The 26,180-nt window shown below is 36.4% G+C and overlaps 1 protein-coding gene across 3 annotated transcripts in view; it reads left to right on the forward strand.

Annotated features, from left to right (window-relative positions):
- The window catches only part of slx4ip (SLX4 interacting protein), a 78,228-nt gene that overhangs the window by 4,593 nt on the left and 47,455 nt on the right, over positions 1–26,180 (forward strand). For 2 of the 3 annotated variants that reach the window (XM_034017130.3, XM_034921593.2), the window contains exons 3-6: positions 927–1,023; positions 3,397–3,448; positions 20,379–20,468; positions 22,166–22,292. In XM_034017130.3, coding sequence (XP_033873021.2) covers positions 3,422–3,448; positions 20,379–20,468; positions 22,166–22,292 — 244 coding nt within the window. In that variant the 5' untranslated portion in view covers positions 927–1,023; positions 3,397–3,421. The remainder of the gene's footprint in view (positions 1–926; positions 1,024–3,396; positions 3,449–20,378; positions 20,469–22,165; positions 22,293–26,180) is intronic. The other variant, XM_034017129.3, reaches the window with a different exon arrangement.

Below are 26,180 nucleotides of genomic sequence, written 5' to 3' on the forward strand. Positions count from 1 at the left end.
TCACACTACGCAGGATTGTGACCCGGGTAGCCAGAACCCGGGTAGAAGTGCCAGTGTGAAGGGGGCTCTAGATTTCTTTTATTTACAGAAATCTTAAGGGTTGGCACTTAACTAAACATCTTTGTTTTTGGTAGCCTACCAGTTACTCTTTGTCAGAGTTTAAAAAACTTGAAAAAATGTAAATCTATTTCCATTTACAATATATTGCCTGCTGTAAGTGCGTGCACTGCTATAAAAGTAGAATTTGCATTGGCACTGTTGAGTTTAGGCATCGCCCTACTTTTAATAAAGATTGATAAATACTGGGTAAGTAACAAAAAGTATAGGGATACACTTACAACAATTGTCATATGAACTTAATGTGACAATTTACTACAACAAACAATACCTGCTCTGCTGACACAGTTATCCGTGGAAAGGATATGTAGTGGGTGACTTGGAAACCACAAATTTGGTAGGAGGTTCAGAATCTAGGTCATGGTGACCTACCTATCATATGATACCCAATTGGTTTGCTACTTTTGTGCATATCTTGTTTGAATTTTCATTATATTTTCCTGCAGTTACTATATTGAAAATAACATTTGTATCAGACCAATTAACAATATACAAATACAATTAATTTGACATACATCAGTTTAAATTGTAAATAATTGTCAAGTCACTAAGAACATGCCAATAATATGCATACAATTTGACAAATAATGCACTGTCTATATTATTCATTTTTAAAAAGGTATTTTATATAAATAACAGAATTTTTTTGTCAAAAATAATTTACGTATTGTAGATTACAAATATTTGTATTATAACTATCATGTCTGTATTTCAACAAACCGGTACGGAAGCACATTAAACAAAAAGCATCGGCAAGCCAAACTAAAAACGGACTAACTTGGAGTTAACTTTCTCGGTTTCTATGACAGCCTGACGTGCTCGGGGTCCTTATATCAAAACTTCGTCACAGGTTTTCAAACCAGGCGCTAACGGGAATTAAATGGTGGCTGGAGTTTTGTGAGTAAGGTATGTACAATATTATTTATTTTTGTTCTCGTGTGTGTGTGTGTGTCATATATATATATATATATATATATATATATATATATATATATATATATATATAAACATACACACACACACATAAACAGCGCGCAAGAACCTCGTAAAATGAGTAGAATGAATATACACTACACAACATAAAAAAATTAAAAGGTATTTAGACAACTTTGTGTGTGAGAGAATGGATTATTTGCATTATAATGCGACTCGCTGGCCATTTAGTATATGTTACAGTGAAAGTGTGAAATCCACTGATTCTATGTAACCCCTAGTGAGTCTATGCAGTTATTGGCCAGTTTAGTGAATGTATGAAATGGAACTCTTGTTGTACACAATCACTAGTGATTGTACACATTCACTGTCACATGTTAGTGAAAGTATGGGAAATGTATAAAATCGTACAAAATAACACAATTAAAACAAAAATAGATTTGTATTAAGGAGGTGCTGTACTGTTTTTATTACAACATTGGCACTCAATTTAGTCCAAACCAGTGATATTGTTGTTTTTAAAATTAGTCTTATAAGCTAGTACAGTCAGAATATAGGCAAAATATAAGAAACACATTTATTAAACACAATTAATTAACATATGGGGAACAACTTAATCTTCAAACAAATTATAATGTAATAAACGACAGATACACGTAAAATGTCCATAGAATAGAAATGCAAAGAAAAAGCAAAAAGTTATAGTTCCAAAAATGAGTATGCAGTTTAAAATATAAATGCATGTAAAATGTTCATAGAATTTATAGACATATATTTTTTAAAAAAAGCATCTACGCATGCGCTACCAGTGATTCTATACAATCCGTAGTGAATGTATAAAATGTTTGAGTTTTCTCAGTATTTCATACATCCACTGGCCAATTTTAGTGATTCTATACAATCATTGATTTCACACTTTTATTGTAACACATACAACTGGGTTGTTTCTGAATATAGCTCTGAATTTGGAATTATCTGTCTGTGCATTTTTGGCAAAAGATGCCTTCCTTATTGATGCACTCTAATTGAGTATTAGTCAAAACGTCTGTTATGTAATATATTTTAAACCAAGGAGGTGACATGTGATTAACAGAATGGATGGAATTCTGGATGGCTGCTATTATATCGAATGGCTTCATCTTGCGAGAGCATCCATCCAAAATCAAGTTGTCTATTTCTGAATATGTACACTGGGTTTGCACAAAAAAAGTGGCTCATCATGAATTGAAATAAATGTGAGACACCTAAGCCCCTTTCACACTGGCATGCTCTACCCAGGTCGGAACCTACCTGGGTCAGGACCCGGCTTTATGCGGGTCGGCTTCGTGATTTCACACTGCTCTTGATAAAGCAGGGTTGGCCTGGGTGGTAGACAAAAGTAAACAATACGTGTATCAGTGCCCCGGAAGCAGCTTGTTACAGACACTTCCATCCAAGCTGTTCTGGATTGAACCGTCCGCCCAAATGTTGATTAGAGCAAATTTTGTCTTCATCCCTGCTGCAGTGTGGCTCAATCAACAAAAATATGGCGAAACAGAATAAACAAAAAGTTCCTTGCGGAAGTGAAACCTTCACGCAGGCGTGGCTGTTTGTTGTTTCGTCAGCTCAAACTGGGTCAAAGTGTGTCGACCCACATCCTGAGGTGGGTCGCTGGGATATGGTTAACCCGGGTACGTGGTTTCACACTACGCAGGATTGTGACCCGGGTAGCCAGAACCCGGGTAGAAGTGCCAGTGTGAAGGGGGCTCTAGATTTCTTTTATTTACAGAAATCTTAAGGGTTGGCACTTAACTAAACATCTTTGTTTTTGGTAGCCTACCAGTTACTCTTTGTCAGAGTTTAAAAAACTTGAAAAAATGTAAATCTATTTCCATTTACAATATATTGCCTGCTGTAAGTGCGTGCACTGCTATAAAAGTAGAATTTGCATTGGCACTGTTGAGTTTAGGCATCGCCCTACTTTTAATAAAGATTGATAAATACTGGGTAAGTAACAAAAAGTATAGGGATACACTTACAACAATTGTCATATGAACTTAATGTGACAGTTTACTACAACAAACAATACCTGCTCTGCTGACACAGTTATCCGTGGAAAGGATATGTAGTGGGTGACTTGGAAACCACAAATTTGGTAGGAGGTTCAGAATCTAGGTCATGGTGACCTACCTATCATATGATACCCAATTGGTTTGCTACTTTTGTGCATATCTTGTTTGAATTTTCATTATATTTTCCTGCAGTTACTATATTGAAAATAACATTTGTATCAGACCAATTAACAATGTACAAATACAATTAATTTGACATACATCAGTTTAAATATATAATTATTTTCTAATTTAGGTTATTGCTGTCGATTACCGAGGAAATGAGTCCAAGCAAGTTTGTGGTCAAGGTAAGTTAAGTGAGTGTTTGAATATTTCCCACATTTTTCCAGAAAAGACTAATCATAATTTTCCCATTGGAGTTCCATCTTCAAAATCACAGGAACACACTGCACCTGTAGATAGACTAATGTGGTTATAAAAGTTTTTTTTCTATAGCAGCAGCAAAAAATGAACAAATTAGATTATTATTTATAATTGTGTTTCTTTTAAATTTAGAATTCTGGAGCACAGGACTTAACATCACAATTAAGTTGTTAAAGCAATTGTCTTGGAAAACTAAAAATAACTGACACTGAAGATACTTGAAGACAGTTTAGATAACTTTCAAATATGTATTAATTTCTAGACAATTATGGGTCAAACTGATGGATGTTTTTGTCTGTCACTGACTACAGCAAAAGTGCGTATTATGCTTTGATGCTATAAAACTGAAAATAGACAGCAATTCATAAATGGCCTGTCTGCTGTTTAGTCCTACAACTACCAGATGTCACTGTGTTCAGGTATTAAATATAATTTAAGGCTTTACTTTTGCTGAATTAGCCACACCCAAGTAGACTGTATATGGCCTCTGGGCTTATATAAGCTCAGTTGCGACTACTAAGATCATAACAGGTATGGAAAAAAGACTTCTTTTGCATAGCAGTTTGACCATTCCTGGTTTTACTAAGAGTTTAACAAGACACATCTGAGCTTGTTACCTGTACACTGTGGCTCATGAAGCTGCTATGTAATACGAGTCTTATTTCCATCTCTGCGTAGTGTCAGTAGGCTGCTAGATTTATCTGTTACACCGATTTTAGCAATAGCCTAATTATTCTCTATTAGTTGAATTTAATGACTGAAATCTGACATTTGGTGTCTGGAGGACTAAATATTGGATAAGCGGGTGCTACTGTCAAGCCATGGTTACAATGTGAGGTGCACAGGTCTAGGATCTAGGATTAAAAAAAGTTCAGTTATGTTTTATGTACACAGACATTTGCCCTGAGCTGGCTAGTAGTTATTTTTTTCATGCATGATCACCAGTATCCTCAGTACTCTATTAGGTTAGGGTTGAACGACATGTTATGTTACAGTATATGTATACTGTATTCTTGATTGTAGAGTGCCAGTAATGTATGGCATTCAGAATAGCCAGGCTTCCATTGCGTTTAAAATGTTCTCATCATAGTGTTGGATAAAAGTCAACTAGAATTAGGATTGTAAAATGCTCGGCTTTCAATTGGAAGATGTAGTATGAATACATTAGCAAGCTACATTGGCAGTAAGCCTAGAAAATTGGCTAGTGGTCAGGACATTTATGAGTAATCAACTTTAGGTCATATAATGCTAAATTTGAGCTCTTTCACCATAATCATAGAGTCTGTGTTTTTCATTAATTTTAAAGGGCAGTATAATAGTTTTCCCAGTAGAGGGAAACATTGAGCTATATTCACATCTGCCATTGCTTATAGCGAACTTAATACTTTTCATGTACTGCATTTATAAGACCAGGTCTTTGGTGCACATTCTTCCCATATGTATATTACAATAGACTTTCATGAAGATCGATTATTAGATTTACATGATGTCAGTGTGTGAAATTATACCTAACCAGTTAACCTTTAGTTTAGATTCATCAACATATTTTAGTTATATTTCTTATGATATGCAAATGACAGAGGGGCTATGCAAATTAGTTTGGGTCATGAAATCTAATTATATTCCTTGCAAAAAAGGTGGTTTCATGTGTATTTGAAAATTGAGTATGAAACCTTGGATTATGCAAAATGATAAAGAGTACCTCCTGCTGCCTCATACTGAAATAATAGTTTATCTTAATAAAATGCAAAGAAAAAATATGTTCTTTTAAAAATGAAACAAATGCTATGAAATAATTTCTGTGATTAACACACCTGGTTTGGATGTTTTTATTATTGTGAAATTAAAGACGTCATTTCCTTTATTAAGTGAAAGTTAGGTGGAATCATTAATCCCAACTGGGTAGCTTGTTCAGTTACATATATGAATCATGTTATTCTTCAGAATCAAGACTGCTAATTAAGAATCTCTGTGAGGAGAGCTTTTATGAGTTTGCAAATCCGCCACCGCACCTACTAATACTAATATCTCATAAACCATTTCAGCTGGCAACTTCATTTTTTAATTTTTAAAGCATGTCCCGAGTGTTGAGTTGTTTTCATATCCGACCTGACCGAAAAACTCATGTGCTTCAAACTAAGGCATGTTCTCTGTTCTTGTTACCATAAAACATTAACATCACATGCATTTGAGTCCGGCTATACATCCCCAAAGAAGCAAAGTTAACCTTTAACAAAAATATTATACTACGAGTGCGTAAATAATCTGAAACACGTTATTGATGCAAGTTAGACTGGATAGGTAAAGTTATTAAATCCCTGTGATGGGGGTTTGTAAGTTCTTCTGACTGTGCATCCTGGCAGCCAACTGCTCTGTGCCTATCCTGCCTTGACTCAGCAGGACCAGTGACTTCACACCTGACACCACATGTAACGGGGGTTTGTTACGTTTGTGAGTCGTCACTGCATAATAATGAGGCAGACACAGAGCACTGGGTGTTGACACGCCGCACAGGCGCGCAGATTTAATCAACACAAGTACTGACAGTACCAGCAATGGTAGCCCTAGTGTCACATTTAATAAAGAAAACAAAACAAAGCTAAAAAATAAAAGTTTGCCACACAAGGCGAGCTAACCTACTTCTCGCTAACCTACTTCTGGGCTTCCGGAGTCCTGCCCTTCTCACGGCGACTCCTGCCTCTTCACACGGCCTCTGCTGGGCAATGAGCACCATCTTGCAGTTGAAGGGTTCTGTAGTAGTTAATCCTGCGGAGCGGACTCTCTCCTGGGTTGTGGTCATGTGCAGGGGTAGATGCTTCCGGGGTTAGTGCTGGCTCCATAGCTTCAGCTCCCGGGTTGATACGAGTCTGCAACACAAGCCGAAACAAAACGCAGCAATCTTTCGCTCAGCACGCGTCTATATGGCTATGGCCGTGCAGTAGCCTCGAGCTGTAACGCAGATGCTTTTTGAGCTCCACGTAGCCTCTCTGGACACGGCCCCCAGCCAATCAGGACCTCCTGATCAGCTCAGCGCTGGGCGAGCCTACCTCCGCAATTATTTCCTTAGCAACATGTCTCCTGTTGCACGTCCCAGCTGCTTCCATAAAGACACACATGCACCCAAGAACCAGTGACAGAGTTTCCTTGTCACAATCCCTCTTAACAGAAAAAAATGAAAATAATTTAATAAAAAATAAAACAAAAAACATTTTATAAAACTAGAGGCTTGAGGACAGTCCTCCACTGGTCAGTCGTCCTTCCAGCATCACGGAAGTTCATTTCTGTGATGTTTCTGCTGGCTGGAATACATTGCACACATCTGGACAAGCATGGTTACTTTGGGGGTACATATTACTGTGCTTCTTGCATCAGTTCAACAGATCCCGTTCATTTTCTATTGTGGCCTCCTGTGTTCTATACTGCTGCACTTCATCATCTAACCCTTGTAATGTGCATTCTCCCATTCATCAAAGTCAGTCATGGCTTTTTTGGCAGCTGGTGGCAGACCGTCAACAACGTTGATTTGCTTAACAGGGTCTGTTCCTTTGAAGGTTTTGATTAGCCTGCGCACTTCGGTCTAAACATTTCATGTTCCTGGGCAGACAGCTTTCAGAGCAGATTACATTTATGTCAGAGAAATAGTGATACCTTGTGTAGGTCCTGTATTTTCACATTTTTATAAGCCAATCATAGTGTCGTTGCCTGACAACTGCTTGTGCTAGAGTATGTGAAGAAAGAGGCTGACAATGTAGTTTAAGTTTATCAAACTTCAGCATTACTAAGTTCAATGTAGTATTCTTGCTTCCGTCCAGTTCCCTCCGAGCTTCACAAAATGGTCGGAAGAATGACACCCAAAACTAGCTCTCTCCACGTTTTCTGAGCAGCTCAAGATAAATCTCCTGAATTGAATTCAGTGTCAGGCAACTGTGCTGCAAAGCCAGATTGTTTTACATATTTCACCAAAGACTTTGCCTAATGTATAGTCTCTGCAACATTGGGAACTTTGCAGATTAATTCCGTTGTATCAAGTCAATGCCGAAGAACGGTATTATATAAGTATCTGTATGGTCTTAGAGCAAGCACTATATTAGCTCCCTGATGTGTCACCCACACTACTTTATTGACATTAGTTGCAGCAAATCCAAGTTTATTCACCAGCAGCTTTAAAAGATCACACCTAATGTTTTTGACATGTTTTGCTTCTTCCAAAGGAAACATAGCAGTAGATAAGTCTCTATCTTTAAGTTTAAAATCTGGTATAACATAATGTCAAGTCAATGTTGTATAGTGGATTTTACGATAGTTGTCTGACCACATATCAGTTGTCATACCCACAATCACATCTTTCAGTATATCATTAATCTGAGGAATTCGTTATTTTCTTTTCTGTTGAGCCAGATCACTGCATCTCTTTGAAATTGTACTTGGATTAGGTAAGACACTACTGGCTGATACTTTTCCAGAGAGTTTAAAAAGGTTGCAACATAGACTCCCACATTTGTCTGTAATTTCTAATTTTTTTATGTTTTTTCAGTCTGTACAAAATAGGTCATGTACTACTGACTAATCCCAGCTACAGAGCAATACATCCTTTTTCAGTATGCCGCTGCCGTGATGAATTTTCCTTCCGGTAAATAATTGAACACACTTCATAGAGCTCCACAATTCCTTTAACATGTCTTCAACGAAAAAGACACCAGCTGCATCAAAAATTGGAAATATTTTGCTTCGTCCAGTAGAAGGTGGCATTTCATCTGTTGTTATTTTTACATGTATTTATGTTTTTATTTTGTTTGATAATTCACTGATGGTGAAAACAGAATGTATTTAAAAGGTAGACAAAGAAATATTTAACAATTTAGCATTTACTGTTTTTCAAGTAAGAATTTAAATATTTAGGAACTTTTGTTGTATAATAACTGGTGAATATGATCAATTTTGAATTTGACAGCGCTATTGTTTTCTGCTTTAATACATATTGTGGTAGATGTAAATATAGGCACAGTGCAAATAATTGCAGATGCAAAATTCAAATTGCATTGCGGCCAGGCACTTATTTTGCACTGCGCCCTATGTAAGCTTAAGAGCAATAGAAATTATTCAACACACACAAATAATGATCCGCAATTATGATAATGAGGGTCTCAATGAGCGCATCGGTCTATTTAGCGGCCACACTTTCAGCCCAGAGGTAACAGAGTTACAGAGAACAGTAGGCGCTGTATGAAATTTGTGGAGCATGAAAATACAAACCAAAAAAAAACTGTCAGAGGAAGGGCAGCAAAGTCTTCTTGGCACACGTAAAAGAAAATACGTTTTCTGAGACGGAGCTGAGAGTCCTTACGGCTGAGGTCACTGAGCATGACACAGAGTTGTTTGGAAAAGCCTTAGCCAACATCAGTTATGCTAGTATCCTTAGGAAATTATATGTAATGACCTGCCCTTTTCAGCATGACATCCAGAAATTTGCCTATCACTGTGGACAAGGTGGATTGGACAGTCCCTCCAGACATTCTAACTCTGGTCTGAAAGAAACCGGAAGCTAAGTAGGCGGAGAACACAGCGCATTCACATGTGCAGGGATAGAGGTCCCTAGATTGACCCTGGGGTCTAGCTCATCGCTCAATTCAGCTATTAGGTCTAGGATGACCTGCGGAGTGAGACAATAACACTTTAGCACCACATCCTCCGGCATCCCAAACAAAGTCCTCTGGCATCCCAAACAGGGTCATCTTTGTCTTGCCATTCTCTGAACGTGTTCCTCAGCAAGAGCCAAGTTTCGCTGCATCAGGAAGTGTACCACAGCAGCCATCCTGAAGCCAATGACAGGTCTCTGCAGGTGTGTGCTTTTATACAGCTCTTAATTACTCGCTTCTACAATGCTTTGCACATTGTACGAAGAGGTGTAAAGTTTTTGGAGGGTCTGCAATTGCCTAAGTGCAAGGCAAAATCCTTACTTCACATTATAATGTATGCACCTGCTTGGTATACACATCCCGCCTAATTCCATACTCTTTTCTTCATTTGACTGCGTTACAATATAATTTGAATGAATTAATGATGGCAAAGTGCAAATTTGTCGCATTTTTAGCGGCTGCTAAAATCAGACTTTACGGCTGCTAAACACGATGTACGGCCGCATTATGGGGGGGTTTTGCACCCGCAAATCACTTTGCGCATATCCTTACATCTATCCCATTATGTTTATTCATGAAATATCTTGAAATGCAGTGAAATAAGCCGTTTTTTACTGTGAAAAAATACAGCCCTAGATATGAAATATTTCTGTGATTTATGTACCGGGGATACTTTGGTTATGTTCACTAAAAACATTTCTATCAATGGTTATTAGTGGTTGACCGAAAACAGAAAACTCAGTAATAGGGGTAGAGGGTTTGTAGTTTACATATATTTCTTATATAAAATGAAATATTAAAAAAGTGATTTATGTACCGTGTACTGTATTTATAATTCATAAGCTTAGGGTGCTGTATTATCCCACATACGACACTGTCACAAGGATGGCTTAAGGGTAATGTCAGACCAGGAAATACACAGGTAAGAAGTACTGAGAGTGAAGCTCTGATGCGCATGTTTATTATAACTGAAATAGTAAAATAAAACAGAACAAAACACTTTCACAAAATAAACGGCACGATGACCAAAAGAAACAGACAAAACAAACAATGAACAAACCCCAAACAAGTATTGTGCTGGTCCTTCCAGCACAAGTAGCAGTTGTTTACTTTCTTTCCTCCCTCTCTTCCGTTCTTTCTCCCTGAACACCCAACCCGAGTGCGAGATCTGTGACTCTTTAAATACAGCTGTGCCGGGGCTCAATTGCTAATCATGCAATCTGGCCCTGACACAGTCTGCATGTGAACTACTATAAATACATACACTCTAACTACTAATAATACCACACACCGTGCACCAATACATACATACATATAAACAATAACACACCACATAAAACATAAAATACTTGGGTTAACCCGTGTGACCCGCCACAGACATGTACAGTATTGTTAGTTCTGGGGCGAACATGGTATTTTCATGTTCAAAATTTTATCTGGATATTTGTTAATTTGCAAAATGTCATCAAATACATTATTTGTAATACTGAATTAAATAAAATACTGTATTAATTGCAAGTAAAGAGGGAGAGCGACACAACAGCACACAAGCATCACACCAACACAGCACATTTCCTCTTCAGGATGAACTGCTTAGGAATGCCCAAGTGGCAGACATCAGTCAGCGGGAGAAGGTGTCATTTGACTGTGTCCGTTATTTTGTGGACAGATTTGGGCTGGTCAAAGAAGATGAAATGGATGAACTGGAGTCCCAGTTTGTAAGATACCAAATTTTCAGTTTTTCAGAGGACATTTTGTCAGCGGACATGGCTGATGTAGCATGGAATATGATTGGACAATTGAAAAATTGTACAACACAGAAATCCAGTTTCAGTGTGCTGGTGAAGGTCATGCTGGTGATCCTAACCATTCCTCACAGTAATGCAGATAGTGAGAGGGTGTTTAGTATCGTTCGCAAGAATCGTACAGAGTTTCAGCCAAATTTATCTGATAGGACCCTGGAGGCGCTGCTTGTCCAGAAGCTCCACGTGACAGTGTGTGCTACAAGATGGTGTTTGGCTGTGATCTGCTTAAAAAATGCAAACAAGCTACCAATAAAAAAATAAGTGGAATTTAATACCAGAACTACATTAATACAGTAAATACCAACATACAGATTAGGAGGTCCTTACCTTTTTTTTTTTTTTTTTTTTTTTATATAAAAGACTTAAGTTGGAAATGTTAAAAGTTGGTAATGATGCAAATTGTACCAATGTTTGTGTATACCAATGCAATAGATTAATGTCTGTTGTATGGAAGAGTATTTGAAATGCATTTGGTATACTCAGTTGCATTTCAAATACTTTTCCATACAACAGACATTTAATTAAATTGAAATCCAAAGTATTTGTAGTTCAGAATACAAATATCAAGTGAAATGCAAATAATTCAAAATAAATACAAATTGTTAAATCTTTCTTGAGATGTTATTTTGTTAGTTATTTTTGATAAAGTTTGGAGGTTGAATATTTCAGTCCAGAATTGATTCTTCCTTAGGTGAGCACCTAGCAGCACCTGATCATGAAAAAAAAATACCGCCTCGCTGCGCTCACCAGGTAATCTTTTTACTGGTCAGGTGCTACTATTTTTTACGGCAAGTGCTACTATTTTCCAGTACTTGGCATCTCTGTGTTACATTAGGAATACAATGTAGTTAGAAATGTATTGGAACCCTGGAAGTCTCGCTTGCTCCCGTGACAGACACCTACAAAAATATCTTTACTTACTTAATTGCAACTGGCAGAATAAATAACACATATTATTGCTATATGTGCGATCCTCTCTGTATAATCCTGTATAAAAAGGAAAGTAAGAAATCGACTATTACTTTTTAATGTCATACACTATAGCTGTTGCTTTTTTGTCTGTAAATTGCAGGTTATTAAATAGGTTGTAGTGAAAGCTGAATTATATAGTTTAAAAGAAATAGTTAATACTCTAAAGTTTTCTCCTTAAGGATTTTTATTAAAATGTAGTATTATTTATTTTAGTTTAACTGTATACCATTTCATGTGTAAGCACAACTACAATCAATTATCTATTATTTCTGGACTTTATCCATTGAAACTTATTTTCATAACCAAGTAATTCAGCAAGATGTATTTATTTCGAATCTGTGAATCAAACGAACAAATCTGTTGAATTCACTGAGCTGAATGAATCAAGTCAGTAAAAAGAATCGAACTGCACATCACTAGTTTTCAGGCCAGAAGAAGAGTTTTAAATAGTGCGCCTATCAGTGGTTAAAGCCTGGTGTCCATACGCACTAATAAAGTATCACTTTAATGCGCGCACTAAAATTAACATCCTTTAGTAAATACCATGTGAATACAGCTTATCTCATTATTGTGAGCTGGATGCTCATTTAAATACATCAGCATGCATTACCATAAAAATCACATATTCATTCTGATTACCATAGTGTGAAGCATTTAGCGCATTTTTTGCGCACGCGATAATGAATAATATTGCAACAGTAAATACGGAAATCATTAACATGCACACTAATGGCAATTTATGGTGCACCATAAAGTTTAGTGCTCTTTTGTAAATGAGGCTCTTAGTGTGCTGGTGTTCTTCATATTGATAGTTGTGGATATGCAAGTATTCCAGACCACACAGCTGGGATTGTTCTGGCTACTTCACTTGTAAACATGCTGCTTTTCTTATAAAGTGGATATTTCATTTTATGCAGTGCAGCATGAACTTGCTTATATTTTTGCAATGGCTGCTTAAAAAAATCTAAATACAGTAAGAGTCTGTTTTAAACTGATGTTACTTGGCTGTAGAAATATAAAAAAAACAAACAGATTTGCATAGACATCTTTTTACAATGACGTTTTACATGACTGCTGTAAAATAATCAACTCATTCAGCAAATTCAACTTAAAAAATTTTACAGACAGAATTTCACACTACTTGTAAATTATAAAGCTGAAAAGAAGGTACGATGCAATTGTGGGGTAATTCACTTTTCTATAGAAGTGTGGATGTAAGGTCATGTATTTGGCACCTAGTTGTTAAATTGCAAGGACGAATATATTACTGCTTCAGAAGGTCCACAAAGTGCTAACTTCTAACCTAAAGGTGATGTATTTTGTATTCTGAACTTATAGTCTGTATTTGCACAGCAGCATTACTTACTTCATAAATACATCTTTTTTGTTTCCTCTTCATTACTAGGTCCAAAGATACAGGTTGAACGATCCATATTAGCTTTCAGAAATGAGAGTCATCAGTTGGCTGTGAAATATCAGAAATGTGTGAATTCTTGAATACAGAAGCAACCCTCATTCAGTGCCCATTGGGATTCTATTTGCATAACAAAATAATCAGCCACTCATGTTAAGGACTGTGTGCTCTACATTAAAAAAAAAAAAAAAAAAATTGTTAGGGGTAGATGTTTTCTTTATGTCCGCATTTTAGCTAAAGGGGATGATGGACAATGTGAAAGCAGCAAATAGCATTTCAAGCAAGCAGACATGAACAGAGCATTGAGCATCAAAACTTGGATTCTAGTAAAGCATCAGTGGGAGTTATTAGGGTCCTGTTTTATGAAGTGAGTTTGCGTCTGCTATTCTCAATCCCATTGTAACATCTGTAGCTGGTTAATGTCAGAGCCCAGACTAAGTACACTTGTACAGAAATGGATGTGGTCTCTATACGACCCCAGCAAAAATTCAAATTCTGATCGTAGTGGCAAAGGGCAGGGAGGTGCTGAGCAATGCTCGCTCCCTTGACTGTAAAAACAAAGCCTGCCAGTGGGAAGCAGGGAGAGATAAGGGAAGGTGGAGACTCTTGGGAACTGAGAGTGATGAAGACCAGAGCCCCAGCTGAGCAGAAAGAGAAAAGTGCCTTGGCTCAATATTGCCCCCACTATTTATTTGCTTACTGATTAAGAGTAAAAAATGAGAAAGTCCTGTTTTCCTCAAAATTGTCTGTCAGTGCAGTAAAGCTTGGCCATGATTTTTGCTTTTGGCATGTCATGAAAATTGGATGCCCCTTGAGGAAAATAAATAAGTAAATAAATAAATAAATAAGTAAATAAATAAAAACTATTACAAGAATTGTAAAGGTTTTAATATATCTTAAATAGTCATATTCTTGAGGGCTATGTTCATTAGTGTAGTAGTAATTTCACATCAATCCTATGGCTTTCAGGATTCTTACCAGGCTAAATACATTAAATAAGTGAATTCTGTGAGATTATGACCCTTCATTTCATTAACTTTATAATTACAAGCTTTCAAGAACACATTAATCTAGTTTAAGTCAATATAATTAATGAAAATAAGTACAAACATTTATACTACTTCCCTCCAACCTGTGTGTCCCAATACCCTTGCTCACTGTCTGAGATGCAATTTTAATTTTACTGCATCAAATTGACTGAGTCATTTTATCCTGCAATTATAATGAAGGGAGCACATTTACATTTGAAATGTTTTGACATAAACATTACATTCCCATCCAACCAATTCTATTTATTATGCAAAAATATGTCCGTGATTTAATGATTAAAGTGGAGCCAGTGTAACTGAGTAACAGTGCAGGTAAATAAAATACCCTTTTGTGACTGAACATAATAAAAGGAAAAATAAAAATGTGGAGTAGTTATAACACAATATAATTATATTCGTATACTGTAAAGCCATAAATATTTGCCAGACTTTTATTTTGCGTTTTTTTCGCATATGAAAAAGAAAACGTAAACCATTTTTGGCATGAATATCACATTCCACTTACAATACATACTTTGTATATTGCAACAGGTCGCCAACATTTCTGGTGCAAAATAGGTTTTATGGGTGTGATTTGCCAAATATTTTGGTTTCAAATATTTTTGGCTTTATAGTACTAATTATTAGTTAAATTTGGTGGTCTAAACTTATAGTAAGTAGTGAGGTTCCGAAAAATATAGCGTTCTACATCCCCATGTGTTGCTACAACTGTTTAAATAACATACCTATAATTTTCCTTTTCATTAACATCCTGACAACTTTTTACACTTAACTGTTTCAAAGCTTTTTTCAAAATGTCTGCTCTAGTGCACTGGGGTTTGAGATCTGTCCTCTAAATCACTGCAGTAATCCTTTTTTTTTTTTTTTTTTTTTTTAAAACATAACAAGAAGTGCTCTGGCTTTTCTGTTCCGTACTACATCATGGATCGTTATTGCTGTGTTGCCTGTTTGACAATGTTGGCAATAATCCTTACATAATCAGCACTTGAGCTAACATTTTGAAAAGAGCTTTGAAACAGGCTTTAAAGTTATAAGTGTAAAAGTTGTCAGGATGTTAGCAATGAAAAGAAAAATCACAGATACGTTATTTAAACAGTTGTTTTCCGGAACCCTGCTACTTTGTGCTAGACCACATTACAAAACCAACACAATTCAACATAGTAAACTGTGCACCCAGTAGAATACAAAGGGCCTCCAGGTTCATACATTAGGCATTATTGTTATGTGTGCTCATCTACAGGTAATTTTATTAATGCTTAGTTCACTGTAAACACCACAAGCAGACATTATACAAATATGGCAATGCTGTCTATGGAAATTGCTTTGCAATCTATTTTACCTGCTACAACATTTTTACAATTTTTATTTTTTTCAGTTTGTTAGACGTTTTGAGGCCCAATATTCCTGCTGATGCAAGCTGTACTGTCCCTGCAGGATTTCATAAGATAAATGTCAATAGAGTCTTACTTTATAAACTTCTGGTAGATTAGCTTGACTTGTGCTCAGAGGCTTCAAGCACCTTTCATGTACATCCAAAATTCACATCCTATACATCCTATACACTTTTTAAGTATTGGGTATTCAATTTGTACAGTTTAATTTAACATAATATAAAAAATAAGGAAACTATTTGAATTACGCATTATACAGTTTTTGTATAGATGATTGTGCCAAACTTTCACTGTGTACACTGTTTACCTAACAGAGAGATGACATCATTCCAAGTCACACCAGTTATGTAGTGTGTGGTTAACACTGCTTACATAGGATTTTTCTTAAAATGCCAAGAGCACAATAGTGTTTGAACTTTGAGTCATTGTTCACTTAAAAGGATCATTGCTTCTGTGATAATCCACAGACAAGTTCAGGATTCTAGGGAATATAAATCATTTGAAACTGGAATGAAACATATTCTTCTATAACATGGTGATAATTAAAGATCTAGTCACTTAGTTGCCATTACAAATGTAATTGGCAATCTTCAATTAAAGAGCAGACCTGTAAACAGGAAATGTGGAGGAATTATGTTTAATTTGTTATTTAGTATTAGATAGTTCTATTAGATTTTGGATTATTTAAAAGAAGAAAAAACAAACAGAACTAAAACTACTCTCATAAAAGGTTAGCAAGAATGGAACTGATGGAATTTAATATGTTGATATAAATGGGGATAGTTTGAGGGTACAAAGAAGCTTTATGTGCCATCAAGCGGCCAGTTGTTGTAATTGCAATATGTCTGTCTTTACTGACTCAACTTACATTACCTTGTAACACTCCACAACTGTACCATTATCACGATTATACAAACACTTTTTTTTTTTTTAATTTGGAATCGGCAATTATTTTTTCTCGTTTTCTCCCCAATTTGGAAAGCCCAATTTTTTTTTTTATTTCAACCTGGCTCACCGCTGCCACCCCCGCGCTGATTTGGGAGAGATGAAGATGGACACAGGCATCCTCCGAAAAGGGGGGGGGGGGGGTCAGCCGTCCACTTGTTTTCACTCTTCAGGCCCACCATGCAGCCACCTCAGAGCTACAGCGTCGGAGGACCACGCAGCTCCGGGCAACTTACAGGCAGGCCCGCAGGCGCCCGGCCCATCTACAGGGGTCGCTGGTGCGCGGTGAACCGAGGACACCCTGGCCGACCTAAGCCCTCCCCACCCAGGCGGCGCTCGGCTAATTGTGCGCCACCCCATGGGAATAGCCTGGACTCTAACCGGCAACCTCCAGGCTATAGGGTGCGTCCTGCACTCCACAGAGAGTGTCTTTACCGGATGCGCCACTCGGGAGCCCCATACAAACACTTTTTAACATTATTTATTTTACATTTGTTTGTCTGAAATGATCATACTGTACGTATCGTTCAAAATACAGTGCCAAATATTTTTCAGTTACTTGCAAAACAATTGTTATGTTTATCATTCTGGGGGATCATATTAGCTGTTCACATTGTAAATAAAAGTTCAACTGACAGAACTAGAGATCATGGTTTTATAATTTGAGGGAATTGTATAATTTGACTGTGGAACTAGCAATGTGGAACATTAATGCCCTTTATGATTCTTGAGTGAATGATTACAGGGTTGCTTTGTGTCTTGTGGTTGTGTTGTGGTTTGAGTATATAAAGTGTCTCTAAAGTGTAATATCTCATTTCTTTTAGTGCAGCCATTTACATTGCACAGCAGTGTAAACAGGTAGTGTATGCATAGCAAGTGAGTATTGTCCACGGTCTATGATTGTGTGCATAACTATTTGCATTTAGCGTCAATGGCTACAACCACTACAGCTGACATACTGTACGAGATGTTGTCTGTACCATGATGTTTTCATACTTGTATTATGCAAGTATATTTAATAATTTGGTTTTAAAGTGAAGAGGTGGGGAATAGCTCTGAGTAATTTCATGGCCTCACTACTCTTTTGTCTTCTGAACATTGCTAAATTCTTGTGTAAATAAACAATAGCTGTTATTGAGAGGGAATTTCTTTTATTTACATAGAAGTGTGCCACAAGCTGACATTCAAAAGGTTTTAGGTGTTCTGAGAAAACAGTTTGTGATTGTGAAAAAAAAAACGACAATAACATGCAGCCTAGTTTGCAATAATAGTTGTAAAATGTTATAAAAGTCAGGGAGTATTGATTAACGCATTACCTGAAACTTAAGTTTTATAATAATGTTTTTTTTTTTTCCTTTCAGGAAAAAAATCGGACCAAACTTTAGATAGAAACTGTGGGCCCTGTTTCTTTGAAATCTGTTTAATTAGTAAAATAAAGTTATTTGAGAAGCCAACAACAGTGCAAAACAGTTGTTGGCTTCTCAAAAATAGCAAACTATATTTGTTTCTTAAATGCCCTACATAATATGTTGCCCATCAAATGCTAATGCTGTACAAATCTACACAAAAAATTTAAAAAAAACTTGTGTTATTATTATCGATGAAGTACAGTACTTTGTTCACAAAGAAGTTGTGTAGAAACCTCATAACCCAATATAAATGTGTATTGCCAGTACAAGATGCAGATCAATTTGTTAATAACATGGTGTGGTAAGCAACCTAAAGTGTTACATTAAATCAATGTCACATACTGTATCATAGAAAGCTAGGGTCTTTATAGAAATATTTTATCTTGAATGTGCACTGAAGAATCTTTACTATTTTAAAATGATTCAGCACTTGTTTTATTTTTCCAGCATAGTTTCTATTTTATATTTAGTTTATACTGAAATTGTATACTGTTAATTTGAAGTTATTCCTAACATTAAAACAGTATTATACAGTAGCTGTCCTACAATCATGTACACTTTTACACTGATATATACATTTATGTTGTTTGTTAAATATATCCTTTCATAACTACTGTGTAGTTTTAGTAGTCGAAATTAAAAAGACATCTGTGATAGTGTGTCCTGTGTATGGTAAGGGAGATGGATTTTTGTTTATTTTTTACACAAACATAAATGCTAACAACATTTTTGAGCCGTGGATCCCCCAGGTGCCGCACTTTTAGTAGCACTTGTATCACATAGTCTGCTACTGAGGCTGTTCTTAGGGGTCCAGTCTCTCTTATGTTATCAATGAATCATCCAATCCCATGTCACTGTTAAATTAATTGAAGCTATGGTTCTGTCCTTAAGACTATTCATCCCATTGGCATTTAAACCTCTTTTTTTCAAATATATGCACTTGTGTAGGTTAACTAAAAACTCCATATCCTTGCAGTTAGAAAATTGCAATTTTTGGTATTAAGGTAAGATAGTCTAATTGACAAGCCCTCATAATTGTATTACAATCTGAAATGGTGACCTTTACAAATGTGTCTGGATTTGCTGATTTGTCATGGAACTGTAGATACTAGCTGTATAAATGTTAAAGAAAACATAGTCTACTTATTTAGTTCAAAAAGTCTTGGGGGTGCAGATAGACTATGTTTCTATCCTTGATTAATCTTAACACATTACTGTTGTGATTCATGTTGTTCTGAGTTCCTAAATGGCAGGGAATTTGCTACAATAATTCAGACTTGAGTTAAGCAGTTTTAGTTCTTTGGTTGGTCTAGCCATAGGAATTAGCAAAAGAAGCAGTAACATGAAGGCTCCTGTTTATCAAAGCCATTTACTCCAATATGCAATCAGTATTTTTGTGAGCCGTTTTTTTCACAAAACAATATTTTCAGACAGAATGGTTTAGTTTTGCAGAAATTTGCTGAGATAGATAAAAAGATACATGAGAACACTTTATAATAAGTGTCTGCAATTTAAATGTAATTACATATGGACAAGCATAGCATTTACCGTTAAATTCAAATAAAGGAAATAATTCATACTTAGCCCTAAAAATAACATTACACAATAAGGAATAAGCACATATTTTTTTAACCAGTTTAGGAAAGTATTGAATGTATCCTGAATTGATGAATTACACGTGAATTCAAAATGAATGAAGTTATGATACAGTACGTAATTATATTTTTTATTGCTGATATATTTTAAACCGTCAGTAATTAAAATGTTTCAGATGGCTAACTATAAGTGGTTTATGCAGTAAAAATCTTTGCTAAATGATTTCTAGAAGCTTTTTTTTTTGTCTTTAGTCTATTTTATAAATCTTGCATCTACTCTGGTTCTGCCAACAGCAAGGGAGGTAAATATATACAAAGTGTCTTTATTTGCTTATTTAGTGAGGACTTGCATGATGGTCTCTGTATACAATGACTCCTTAAAATTCTTGCCTTGGTACCCTTTCATGACTGAGAACTCTCCCCTTCATTTTGATTTCAGCTGTTATGTGTTTACTGTAAGTGCCTTCACAGTATATAGGTTGCAGTCTGAGACAGAAGGGAAGTGCAGCAGCTCTGTTTTTTTTAATGCAATACTATTAAGTCAGATGCCTGATGTGATTCCGTCATGATTATTCCCTTCATTGTCTTCAGGCCATGCGCCTCACAACAACCTGTGGCTTTCCTCTTTTGTTTTGCAGTGTGGGAATTTTGTGGTGCTGGTGGATCTTCATATTTTGCCTCAGGGCTCCAGTAAAGACACCAGCTGGTTTGCTGAGCAGCAGAAGGAGGTACAAAAAAATAAAATAAAACCTTTTGACTTCAAAAGCATGTAGCTCTAGGGAAGAATCAAGACTACAATGATGCATTTAGATCTTTTTTGCATTGTTACAAAGAAACACACCATAGGCTGAACCTGCTGCCCCCCCCCCCCCCCCCCCCCCCAACAATTCTAATGGGGCTTTTATAGGCCTGTGATTTGTTTTATTTTCCTCAGGTCACTCAATACTCATCCTTTGTAATCCTGTTTTAACATTGTCAGGGCCTTATATCACCCTTACAGGCCTTCACTGACAGATTAGATTCTGGTTTGCTATCTGTGCGACAATAGTGAATTTGATATGTAGTATAGTTAATATCTTGTCAAAATAGATATAATACAACAAAACCAAGGTAAAAGCAACTTACCCCATTATGTAATCAAACATTTACAATACTTTTTGGGGTCATGGATATTTATAGTTATAAGTAATCTGAGTTGATTCTGTTTATTGAACTGTTCTGTACAAAGACACATTTTCAAGACCTCAAAAGTCTCTTCTACAAATGTAAATGTAAATTTAAAGAAAAAATACATAAAGTTGGGATTTTGTGGTTAAAGCACCTTCCACGATAATCAGAATGGTACAATGCAATGACTAAACAATGGAGTGATGTGCGCAATTTACTGCTCATGGTAATACTGTACTAATATATTTATGAAATTTAGATTTTAAAAAAATCATAATGCATGCATTAACACTTCTCACAATCTCACTTCTCACAGTGAATGCATGCCTTATACACGTGATCAACATAATTTGTTACAAAGAAACATGGAATGAATAGGGTAATTAAATACATGTGAATTAACAAGGCTGAATTCTAAATTAATTACTTCAGTGCATAAGACATTGAGGTGTTATTCCTGTGGTAATCAGCTGGCATTCATTAGGAATTTGCTGTCATTATTTTAAAGTGTTACCGTAAAAAATGTTATACTAAATCAAAAAAAGGCAAAAATAACGGTATAAATATAATACATTTTGAGGAAATGTTTATGTTACTGTATATGGGGATCTATTTCAAGCCCCATTATGTCCAATGGATGCAACCTGGTGTTGCACGATTAAAATTAACCCTATAGTGTCAAATAACAACATGGTAATCCATAGCACCCACAAGTGTCTCCATTAAAGGCAAATTCCAAACAAACCTTAAAGAAGCAAACATGTAAATTAAAACAATATCAGCCTTTTTATCGTGAAGTTCAATTCTGTTTTACGTTTTGGTGTCTAGGACTTCATTCTCAACTAAAATAAAATGTATTTTCTTATGTTTCATGGCTATATGAAACAAGTTCACAGTTATCCATTAAATGACTTTCACTAGGTGACAATGCTTTAAGCCTTCAGGAATTAGGGCTGGATAACGTCTAGGCAATAATTCACTTATGAATTAATTACGTCTGTAAAGTTAATTATTTGCAGGTGTATACATAATTACATTAATACATCATTGCATAATTACTTTTTATACATACTTATGGACATAGCATTACATGATAGACATGCAAAAAACTTTCTTCTCAGAACCGCCTGTTGAGTTTCCCCGCAGGTGGTGATTGTTTCCTACTTCTAGGTTGTACAATCAATTGATCTTTCGGAGTAGATGTGTTTTTACTGAAAAACAGGACAGTATTTCTGTTTTTCTTTTATTTATGCTTTAGGAGGTCAGCATCCTCCTTCGAGAAGCAGTAGATTTAAGAGTAAAGCAGCACCTGGAGGCTCGTAATCAGCATGTTCAACCTAAACCACATAAAAAATTAACGCAAGCAAATCCTCTATGCATTAAAGGTAAGGCATTTCTTATAGAAAAGTGTGTGGTGGTGGGAAGTGGGGCTGATATAACAGCAAGTGCAAGACACATATTCTGAATGGAATAAAACAAATAAAACTAGCAAGGAATTGCTGATAACAACTTATCTGCTCCAAGCAGTAATGTTTTTTCTTTCTAGTTTTATACCAATTTTTTTTTCATTCACTTTAAAAGAAAAAAAAAAAAAAAAAATGTATTCAATGCATTCAATGCTAAATAAGGCCCAGTATGTCATATTTTATTATTTATTATTGTTGTGTTTGAGATGTTATGATGTCATTTATAATTAATATTACACCCAAGCCATACCTTTTTATCTGTAATAATGGAATGTAACCTGGAACTTGGTGAGAAAAGTCCTTTTGGTAACCCCAGAATATATAGTACTGTTTCCAGTTAGGAATTATAAAGTAATGTTTTGACATTTTAACATTGTTATAATACAGTGTGGGTTTAATGTTCTCAATCTAAGATTATAAACCTTTTAACATAAACAAAATGTAAAAAAACAGGCTATTGTCTGTTTTGATCAGACAGGTTAGACTTGGAGAATGCTACCTTGTTGCTGTAAATGGGTGTGAACCAGAAAAAAACCCAGCCAACGGTTATACAGGTGTTGCACCTCAGGTGTGACTGTGCAGACCTGTCTATCAAGGGTCTTGTATGTGTATCACTGTGGTCATACAGTGTGACTTGGCTGTCAGTCATCATTACAAATACAACTGTCTCTTTAAAGTAAGCAGATAAAAATGTCTGGGTCTTGTATTTACATGCTGTGTGTACACGCCTGCTTTTCCTACATATTGTTCAGTGTATAGAATTGAAAGTTGTTCTGTTTTTACAAAGTCTGCAGTCAGTTTCGTGCTAATAAAAGCATTGTTGTTAACATTGTTGATTTCCTTATATGAAAGTAGGATTGCCTTATCATGGTCTTTGTTACCCACTGAATAATCAGCTACTCTGCAGATAAGTTTTGCAAGTAAGGAAGCTCTTGACACAGGTACTTAGCTACCATTAAATGTTATAAACACTGTTACAAACATTATTACACATATGGGATTACAGGGAAAGCAGTTTTTCCCACCCTGTTAATCATCTATTCAGTACCACATTACTGAGCACTATGCTCTTTGATGTTGCTGATGGTTGTGGTGTGCATTCTGTATCCCTGAAGCATTGTTCCTAATTCTAATGTCCCTTATCATAAATCAAGGTTTGCGTGATGCTCATATTACCAAAACTGCATTGAAATAGACATCTAGGGATGGCCTTAAGATACATACCGGTGTTAGATTCCAGTTTATTGTCACCTAAATTCCATAGGATCAGTGCAACTGTCTACAATATAAACAAATTATACAGGGTTTTCAAAATAAGCTGGCGACCAGAGCGATCCACCGTCTAATATTATTTGTGCCAGCTGCTTTATTAAAAAAATATTAAGATCATATTCGGGTATTATCGTTCAGTCCATTTTTTGTCGAATTATCTCTGTAAGGAGATCAATAGTACAGAATAGCTATAAAGATGCTCCCCAAAAAAAGCATATTCCCTTTGTTGTGATATTGTTAAAATATGTACCCAAGTACTTGTCAGAGATACATTGGGGGTTCATGTATTGAGGACATACGCCTTTAAGAAGAAAGTCATGATGGGATATCAACTGAGCCCCTTGTTAGCTGATATACAAATGGCTCGGTGCAGAAAGAGGTGCTGTATTAACACCAGCAGAATACGGTAATGCCAGTTTCATGCAGCAGTTGTGATGGCGATCAAACGTGTGCGAGTACTGTTGTGTAAAAAAATGGCTTAAAATGAACAGTTGCATTCAAGAAATTTAGAACAAGAACAGTGAAAATCTGAAATAAAAATACACTTAAGGTTTGTGTGTTGCACATGTCATGGCATTAACAAAATGCTCCAAAAACTTAACATAAAGAAAATAATTAATGAAGGGCTGTAATGCAGCAAAAATCTCACTAATTAAACAAAAAAGGAAGTGAAAACGTTACCATAACAAGCTGAAAAGTTTTTTTTTTTTTTGGTGAACTCCAATAAACCAACCTTTTTGAGTCCCACAACCCATTTTGTTTTCGTCTGTTGCATCTTCATTAGCAGCCATAACATTACCGTCAGGAATTTAAGGATGATTTAATCACGCAGCCGATTCCCTAATTAGATGATGAGCTGATGATATCTCCTCAGCCAATGAACCAAGAACAGCAATTTTAGACGTTACCATAATGAAAAACAGTAATGTAGCGTGAGTTTTATACTAAAGCAGTTTCAGATGTTGCAGGGAAAACAAAGTTTATTTCTGAAACTGACAAGAAAGTTGAAAACAGGACTTATAGAAATACTTGGGACTGTAATTAGAAAGTGTACTGCTGAGGAAAAAAAAACTAAATATTTAGGAAATTAAAAATGAAATGTACTGCAGTAACATCAGCTGCCATTCACTAAAATAGCTCTCAGATTGTGCTAATGAAAATATCTACAAAATATGACAATGTGCTTGCTGTGGTGTATTTAATATCAAAAAGAACTAACACACAGCAATTTAAACTTGTTACTGAAAAATAAACGTTAACATGCAATCATAAGAGCTGTCTGTTACATGTTGTCAGATCAGGACATAACACAGCATGGGAGCTGTAGCATGCCGTTTTCCATATTACTGTACACAATTAAAGGTGTGGTCACCAATTCCACACACATTTTCAGCCAGTAGTATGTCGCAGGGCCTCTAAAAGTCTATTGTTCTTGTTGATCTTGCCTTGCTGTGAGCAGTGCTGAAATATAACTCCTTCATTGCACTAATGGAGTACTTTGTCAGACATACAAGCAGACCACTACTAGTCTAGCACATGCTTAACATCCATAATTGTGCTAGAATGCAACATTTTAATAATTTTTTTTTAAAAATTCCCACACTCCCTCATCGGCACTACGCGCCACAATGAGATCAGTGTCCCTACTACCTTGTAAGTGCTACATACCTTAAAAGTGGTGAACACCTTTCAAATTGATTGTGTGCTTATTCACACACATATATATATATATATATATATATATATATATATATATATATATATATATATATATATATATATATATATATATTGTGAAAGGATCAACCTCACTCGGGTTCGTTGCCCCTTTAAAAATGCGACCCAGACACGAGAAATGGATTGGATTTCCATCAAACTCAACCACACAGGTTTGCACTGTACCTTTTTCTCGGGACTGCCAGGAAGCAGAGCACTCCTTTCTGCCTCCTTCCATTCAGCAGCCTCGAGCAGACTGCATGCTCTCCTTTTAAACTCCGCACCTGGGCCTAATTTCCAATAGCGCCCAGGTGCGGATGATAATTAACAATAAAACAATTAAACAAATTAAATGAAACAATAAAGCAAACAACCAAACAAAGGTACATTCTCTCGCACGGAGGTTTTAACCCCCTCCCTGCTGTTTCTCATAACCCGCTATTTTACACATCCCCCCCCTTGTCTTTACAAGACACAGGCCACGAGACGGCCACCTCCTCCCCTAAAACATAACCACCCACCCTCAAGTCCATAAATGTCCTTTCTTGCCCTCTTCCACGGGCAGGCTTGAGGGTGGATCTTCCCCTGGGAACCGGCGCAGTGATGTCCGATCACCCAGGGGAAGCGAAGCAGCGAACAGGGGGAGCGACAGCGACGTCTGGCAGCAGCCCAGCGACGTCTGGGTGCTCGGGGAGAGCGGAGCAGGGACCCAGGGGAAAAGCTGTGGCCAGTGCTGCAGACTCCTGGGCTCTAGGTCCAGCGCAGGAAGGTCCGGGAAGACCGGCCGGGTGTCCTGGAGCAAGGGGTGAGGGACTGGAC

Source organism: Acipenser ruthenus, chromosome 6 (genome assembly GCF_902713425.1).
Source record: "Acipenser ruthenus chromosome 6, fAciRut3.2 maternal haplotype, whole genome shotgun sequence".
In the NCBI taxonomy this organism is placed as follows: domain Eukaryota; kingdom Metazoa; phylum Chordata; class Actinopteri; order Acipenseriformes; family Acipenseridae; genus Acipenser; species Acipenser ruthenus.